The following is an 8,456-nucleotide window of genomic DNA, read 5'->3' as shown; positions in this document are numbered from 1 at the left end:
GCGGTCTAAAATCTTAACTTTTGCCAATGGTTTTCTTGCAGGTGTATAGAGCAATAGTTGCCTTTCATGCTCTTTCCAAAATGTTGGGTTTGAAGTTCAATTTCCTGTCCAGCAAAACACCCAGACATTTTGCATTTTCAGTAAACAGAACATTCTCTCCTCCCAAGGAGACAGGTGCCACTGTAGGTAACTTATATCTCCTGCTGAAAAGAACTACTTCCGTCTTGCACGGATTTACGCCTAGACCACTTTCGGCAGTAAATTTCACTGTTGCATGTAAAGCTTGAAATATGTCTCTTAGAGTGCTGGGAGACTTTCCCCTAACCGAAATTGCGACGTCATCAGCATACGCGACCACTGTTACACCTTTTTCTTCAAGAGACAATAATATATTGTTAATGGCTGTATTACAAAGTAGAGGAGACAGAACACCCCCTTGAGGTGTTCCTCTGCTGACCCATCTTTTTAGATCCACAGATTCCAAGCCTGCCGAAATCCATCATTTAGTCAGTAAGTTATAAATAAAATTTCTTACGGTAGAGTATATGCCCAGAAACTCCAACACCCTCATGATTGACGTCGCTTTTACATTACTGAAAGCACCTTTAATGTAAAGAAATGCTACCATTGCATATTCCTTGACAGCAAGAGAATACTCTATGTAGCCGACTAGGTCGTGAAGGGCTGTTTCAGTGGATTTGCCTTTACTATATGCGTGATGCTGCCGCGACAGGCGATCCCCAGGGATCTTTGCCCTAAGTAATGTTTCTATCAACCACTCAAGAGTCTTCAGCATAAAGGATGACAGACTAATAGGAAGAAAATCTTTCGCCTTCGTGCGGTAAGGTTTTCCTGGTAACAGAACAGAACACGACATGCTTAATTTTAGTCAAATCGGACAAAACTTGCGGCTTGTATGGGCTCAATCAAATCCGGTTTATTTGGGAACTATATCTAAATCTGAACCGATATGGCTAGTTCGAATCAGAATTTCGAGATGATCACGAATATATATACTCTTTGGGGACCTATCAATATTTCGAGGTGTTACGAACGGAATGACTAAATTAGGAACGGAATGACTAATTGCGAACGGAATGAGTAAATTTGCATTTGCATTCATTTTTAGTGAAGCAATGGTTCATGAAGAAAGTTCGATGTTAAAAATTTACTCGGGTCCGAGATATCGGGAAAAGAACTCGACAAATGCGATCTATGGTGGAGGGTATATAAGATTCGGCTCGGCCGAACTTTGCACGCTTTTACTTGTTTTAATTTAAAATTTCACAAAATTAACTTTCTGATTCGATTTAGCCATGCCCGACTGTCTGTCTGTCCGTCTGTCCATATTAATTTGTGTACAAAGTACAGGTCGTTTCATCTGTTTTCATCTAATCGTCTTAAAATTTGGTACAGGCATGTTTTCCGGCCTAGAGACGAAGCCTATTGAAATTGGTAAAAATCGGATCAGATTTGAAATAGCTCCCATATATATATGTTCGTCCGATTTTCAGTAATAATGCAATAAAATGGTCATAAATTTCGAGAGAATGGGTTAACAATTCTCTCGAAATTTAGTAAAAAAGTTTTTTTATGACTCTTCAAAGTGCTGGTGAATTTCATGGAAATCGGCTCAGATTTAGATATAGCTTTCTTATATACATATATCGCCCGATTTTCACTCCTGAGCCACTCCCAGCGCATTTATTGACCAATCAGCCCAAAAAACTGCATACAACTATATATATATATATATATATATATATATATATATATATATATATATATATATATATATATATATATATATATATATATATCTCGCCCGATTTTCATTCCTAGACCCACTGCAAATTTTGTACAACGCTTTCCTCGTTTAATTCTACAATACATTAAGTTTGAACAATACAATTTTGACACAACTTCCATGAGTTTTTTTTTTTGATCCATATTTTTTCTTATATATTTTCCATATTGTTGTTTTTTGTTGTACAATTTTAATTTCGTCATTCCGTTTGTAACACCTCGAAATATTCGCCTGAAACCCCTTTATGTATATATATTCTTGATCGTCATAACATTTTAAGTCGATCTAGCCATGTCCGCCCGTCCGTCTGAATGTTGAAAGCACGCTTTCTTTCGAAGGAGTAAAGCTAGGCTCTTGAAATTTTGCCCAAATACTTCTTTTCAGTGTAGGTCTGTTGGGATTGTAAATGGCCCATATCGGTCCATATTTTAATATAGCTGCCATATAATCCGATCTTGAATCTTTACAATCAGATTTTGCAGAGCGCAATTCTTATCCGATTTGTCTGAAATTTTAGACGACAACAATTGTAATGACTTCCAACAACTGTGTTGAGTATGGTCCAAATCGGTTCATAACCTGATGTGGCTGCCATGTAAACCGATATGGGATGTTAAGTTCTTGAGACTTTAGAGGGCGCAATTCTTATCCCATTTGGCTGCAATTTTGTAAAACGGCTTCTTCCATGACCTTCAACATACGTGTCAAATATGGTCTGAATCGGTCTATCGCCTGATACAGCTCCCATATAAACTGATCTCCCTATTTTATTTCTTAGCCCCTAAAGGGCGCATTTCTTATTCGAATTGGCCGAAAATTTATACAATGACTTCCTCTATGATTTCCAACATTCAGTTCAATTCGAATCGGACCATAACTTGATAAAGCTCCAATAGCATAGCAAGTCGTATCTTTTATCCTCTGGTTGTCTAAAGAGATTTTGGGAAAAGAACTCGACAAATTCGATCCATTTTGGAGGGTATATAAGATTCGACTCGGCCGAATTTAGCACGCTTTTACTTGAGTTTTTTTTTTATTTTTGATATTGATAATTTTGATGTCTTAGGGAAATATTGGAATAAAACATTCTTTCCAGAAAAATGTTCTTGCTTTTATCACTTTTAAAATTTTCTTAGCGGTAGTCCTGCGCCAATATCTGCTGATATTATTTTATCCTATATTATCCGGTGCTAATTTTTTTGATACCAAACGGTACTTTTATACCAAACGGGGCTGGATCACAATTAATACCTTATACTGGCTATAACAGCACCCTTGGTAAAACAAATCTTTGAATAACCATTTTATCATTATTTTATAATATTTACTCCAATTATGTTCAGTTGGCAGTCATTTAAATGGCTCATCTCATTTAAGTCAGATAAAGGCCGGTTATAGGTAGAGGAGTTTATATCGAACATTTATTTTAAAAATATTTTTAAAATCAATCTTTAGCAATATATCCTTTCCTCAAGCAAATCGTTCAAGGTTTTATTGCAAAACAGAACAAGTTTAAAAAATAAACTTGAAAACAGGTAAAATGGTATAGGATGCCAAGTGTATTTACAACAAAACAATAAAGAAAATATAAGTGCGACACAAAGATAGGTAACAAAGAAATTCTGCATTTTCTTCCGAAACAACAACACTTTTTTATATTGCTGTATAGGCCTTTTTCATAAGCGACCTAAACGATAAGAAAAAATAGGAACAGACCCTCAACCATAATGATCAACGATACAAAACAGCTGAAGGCAGCAACAATGAAAAGAAGGCGTGTTCAGAAAAAAAGATACAACATAACAAAATGAAACCACACCTGGTGTTAAAAGTAGAAAATAGCAAAAGAGGAAAAAGAAAATTAAAATGGTTTTCGATTTTGTTTCAATTCATAAGACACAAGAAATTGAAGCAAAAAAAAAAGACAAGGTGTGATATAAACAATACGAAATGGTTTAAGAAAATAGCTTTAGTTAGGCACTACTCAATCCTACACACATGAATGAATGTACATGCACTATGCTGCAATGGCCTTTAAATGGGCTAGGATAGGCTAAGAAATGTAAACATACCACCACTATAGCCAACACCACCACTCCTCCTCTTACAAAAAAAAAGCTCAAAAACAAAAACAACAAACAAGTGTGCATAAAGCCAAACAAGTACAAAAAGGCCATCATGGGATTTCCAGTGATTGGAAATGAGAACTGGTGCAACCATGCAACAACATTAAGGGGAAATATGGAATTTCAAAGGAAAGTTAACTCTCTTTCTCTCTTTAAACGCGAAAAGCAACGAGTTGTAGAGTGTTTTTGAATTAAACCCCTCACAGAGGAGATAACAAGAAGCAAAAAAGAAAACACCCTCATAAAACCACCTTTCATAGGGACATTACTCACACTAACTCTCTGGCTGCAGAGACAATAACGAGTGATTGAACAACCAACGAGTACCATGAACACCTAGGTGTATAAACACCATTCAGCTCCTCCCAGTGACACATAAATAAGGCATTGTTGTTGTTTTTTCACCATTAATGGTATAGCTATCTCTTTTACTCCTTTAGCATAAAAGTTTAAAGGCTGTTGAATAAAACGATAGCACTGAGTCGCATGCTCTGCTTTGTTTAATCATGTGGTTGTTGTTCCTTTTCTTTTCATTTTAGTATTGAATGTGCTTGTATCATTTGTCAGCAGCAACAACAATGACTAAGAGGGCCAATCTAGCGAGCGAAGCAAACCAACCACACACACAACCAGACCCACGACCCATTCAATGACTCGATAGTCAGACACATTTTTTGTTTGCCGTGTTCGGTATACAACCAGTTTGTGTTCGAACGTGGATAAGTACGCATCGGTAGTCTGTTGCGAGAGACAATAGCACGGAGGAATAAAGTGAACATTGACTAAAGAAGTTTAAGAAGAATAATCTCGTGAACCGATGTCAATTGGAATAAATAGGAAAATTAAAAACAAAAAGAATTAAAGGCAACAAATACTAAAGAAAATTTAAAAAATGAATTAAAAAATTGAGAATTTGCAAAAGAAACTTTTGAAACAAGGTTTTTTAAACGAAAAACAAAAATGTTTAAAATTAAACAATAACAAAAATGTTTTTCAATATATTTTCTAAAAATTAAACTTTTCAAAATTTAACCTATGGCAATTTCAAAGTTCATAAATCATCAAATAGCCAACCGCTTAAACCAAGAAAGCAAACAAAAAAAAAAAAACAAAATAATTAAAACGCAATAATCATAAAAACAATTTAAGGCAATTATAAACAAATAAAGTCACCAACCCTCAGCGTATATAAAAAAAAATCAAACAAAAAAAAAAATACGTTATTTCACGATATTAACCAGAGGCCCCATTGACAAAGTTCCCCAATCCCCTTAACGGTTTTAACAACAATTTGTTTGTTTGCCTAGCCAGACTAAAGGCAATAACAAAAACTTATTCAACTCCAAAAACAACCGTCGCTGCCAATCCCTTAAGTCCATACAACTCTGGTGAAACATACAAAAACAAAATCCCCAAAACCCCACATTTTAACAGTCATCAGCATTGGTTCGGTTTGCAACAACTTCTGGCATTCGGCAAGGCAGCAACAACAGACATTTTTATAGGCCAACAGCGGGTGTTCGAATGTGTAACGGATTTTGTGATCCTGTAACAACAGCATAATAATCATTGTTGTCGCCGTTTTTAACGCAGTTCTTTTTTTCGGCACATCTATGTTGGAGTTGTTGTTTGCTGTTCACTGTTATTGTTGGGATATGTTGCCGGTTGTTTGAAATATCCGTTATCCCCTAAAGAAAACAAGTAAAAGCGTGCTAAGTTCGGCCGGGCCGAATCTTATATACCCTCCACCATGGATCGCATATGTCAAGTTCTTTTCCCGGCATCTCTTCTTAGGCAAAAAAAAAGGATATAAGAAAAGATTTGCTCTGCTATTAGAGCGATATCAAGATATGATCCGGTTTGGACCACAATTAAATTATACGTTGGAGACCTGTGTAAAATGTCAGCCAATTCGAATAAGAATTGCGCCCTTTGTGGGCTCAAGAAGTATAATAGAGAGATCGATTTATATGGGAGCTATATCAGGCTAAAAACCGATTCAGACCATAATAAACACATATGTTAATGGTCATGAGAGAATCCGTCGTACAAAATTTCAGGCAAATCGGATAATAATTGCGACCTCTAGAGGCTCAAGAAGTCAAGATCCCAGATAGGTTTATATGGCAGCTATATCAGGTTATGAACCGATTTGAACCATATTTGGCACAGTTGTTGGATATCATAACAAAATACTACGTGCCAAAATTCATTCAAATTGGATAAGAATTGCGCCCTCTAGAGGCTCAAGAAGTCAAGACCCAAGATCGGTTTATATGACAGCTATATCAGGTTATTGACCGATTTGAACCATACTTGGCACAGTTGTTGGACGTCATAACAAAATACGTTGTGCAAAATTTCATTCCAATGGGATAAGATTTGCGCACTCTAGAGGCTCAAGAAGTCCAGACCCCAGATCGGTGTATATGGCAGCTATATCAGGTTATGGACCGATTTGAACCATACTTGGCACAGTTGTTGGATATAATAACAAAACACGTCGTGCAAAATTTCATTCCAATCGGATAAGAATTGCGCACTCTAGAGGCTCAAGAAGTCAAGACCCAAGATCGGTTTATATGGCAGCTATATCAGGTTATGGACCGATTTGAACCATACTTGGCACAGTTGTTGGATATAATAACAAAACACGTCGTGCAAAATTTCATCCCAATCGGATAAGAATTGCGCACTCTAGAGGCTGAAGAAGTCAAGACCCAAGATCGGCTTATATGGCAGCTATATCAAAACATGGACCGATATGGCCCATTTACAATACCAACCGACCTACACTAATAAGAAGTATTTGTGCAAAATTTCAAGCGCCTAGCTTTACTCCTTCGGAAGTTAGCGTGCTTTCGACAGACAGACGGACGGACGGACGGACGGACGGACGGACGGACGGACGGACGGACGGACGGACGGACGGACGGACGGACAGACGGACGGACATGGCAAGATCGACATAAAATTTCACGACGATCACGAATATATATACTTTATGGGGTCTCAGACGAATATTTCGAGTAGTTACAAACAGAATGACGAAATTAGTATACCCCCCATCTTATGGTGGAGGGTATAAAAAAGAGACACAATAGAAAATCTCAGCATCACATTTTTTGGAGAACCCAGCTTGACATTCTTGAAAGGACTTGCTCGGTTTTTGTTTTGTGCGTTAACCTTCTTTAAAAAAACAGCGAAAATTAAAAAGAAATTTAAAAGAAACTCGGAAAAAAAGCTTATGGTGACATTCATACTTTCGGGACTACAGTGAACTTGTGCAGCTGTTTTATTTGTTTGTGCTACAAAAAGTACAAAGGATTTGTTGGTTGTTGTTCTTTTTTTGGGAGGATTATTCTCTTTCCCCGAATAATTAAAACACGTTTTGGTTGTTGTAGCAGTGACAATAACATCAACCATTTAGAACAAAAGATAAATTATCAAAAAAAGCAAAAACAACAAAAACCATTACCAACTTAATGAGCAACATGGCTGCCTACACACAATTTGGATATGGCTCTTATCCGACGGCTAATCAGGTAAGTTAAAGTTTGATAGCGATAAAGTGATCAAGTTTGAAATCAGGTAAAGCAAATCGGAGGAAGGAAATGTTCAACGGGACTGGACCTTTGGCACCCAGTATAATGGACTCCTTCAAAATTTTACTCTCATTTACTCAGTCAATATTTGAATTGAGACTTCTAAGAGCTGAATAAGGAATGAATGGAGGAATCGATTTATATGATGAGCTTTATTTAATTTTGAATGTATTCGGCCGATACTTGATACGGTGTGAGTTTTGGAAGTAAAACCCTTAACTTAAGTAACAAATTTAAGCTGTATCAGGTCAAAAATCTGGGCCTGTAGGTGCTTAACGAATCTAATAAGGATATTGATTTTATGGGGCTAACTCTATTTATGAGCTCATTTGGTGCAGGTGTTTGAGGGCAGAAGTGTAATTAACATTTTCATTTTGAATTTATTAGGTTTTAAATAGCCAAATCAGCACATCGTTTTATGTTTTTAGCAGCGTTGCCACAACAAAAAAAATTTCCGACCAAGACCTACCAATTTCCCAGCCGACCAAAACTCTTAGCTAAACCACGAGCAATCTTTTTCTAAAATTTGGTATTAGTTACCCTAATTCTACTTCTGAACCAATTTTAATGGACCTCGGCGGATGTTTCCAGATGAGTTATTAAACAATCCGTGTTAAATTTCGAGCAAATATGTTCATACGATTGCCAAATGACAACATTATTGCAAATTATCCAAAATCTGGCGATCACATGTATCTGACCCGATTTTGACCAAACTTCTTAGATATTGTGAAAGGTGTCGAGGAAAGAGTTGTGCACAATTTCGGCAATATTAGCAATAATGCGCTGCCAGTGATCCTAGAAGTGAAAATCGGGCGAAACACATAAATGACAGCTATATCTAAATTTGAACCGATTTCGAGCAAACTAAAAACAAAATTTTGGGAATATTGGAATAATGGTCAATGCGCTTGCAGT

At 36.6% G+C, this 8,456-nt stretch overlaps 1 protein-coding gene across 1 annotated transcript in view; it reads left to right on the top strand.

Annotated features, from left to right (window-relative positions):
* Positions 1 to 7,026: 7,026 nt before the first annotated feature.
* LOC106092022 (homeobox protein araucan) overlaps positions 7,027 to 8,456 on the top strand; it is a 75,949-nt gene continuing 74,519 nt past the window's right edge. Inside the window, exon 1 of the mRNA XM_013258761.2 lies at positions 7,027 to 7,478. Coding sequence (XP_013114215.2) covers positions 7,419 to 7,478 — 60 coding nt within the window. The 5' untranslated portion in view covers positions 7,027 to 7,418. The remainder of the gene's footprint in view (positions 7,479 to 8,456) is intronic.

This window comes from Stomoxys calcitrans, chromosome 1, assembly GCF_963082655.1.
Source record: "Stomoxys calcitrans chromosome 1, idStoCalc2.1, whole genome shotgun sequence".
NCBI classification, from domain to species: domain Eukaryota; kingdom Metazoa; phylum Arthropoda; class Insecta; order Diptera; family Muscidae; genus Stomoxys; species Stomoxys calcitrans.
This window is presented reverse-complemented; position numbering and strand designations above follow the sequence as displayed.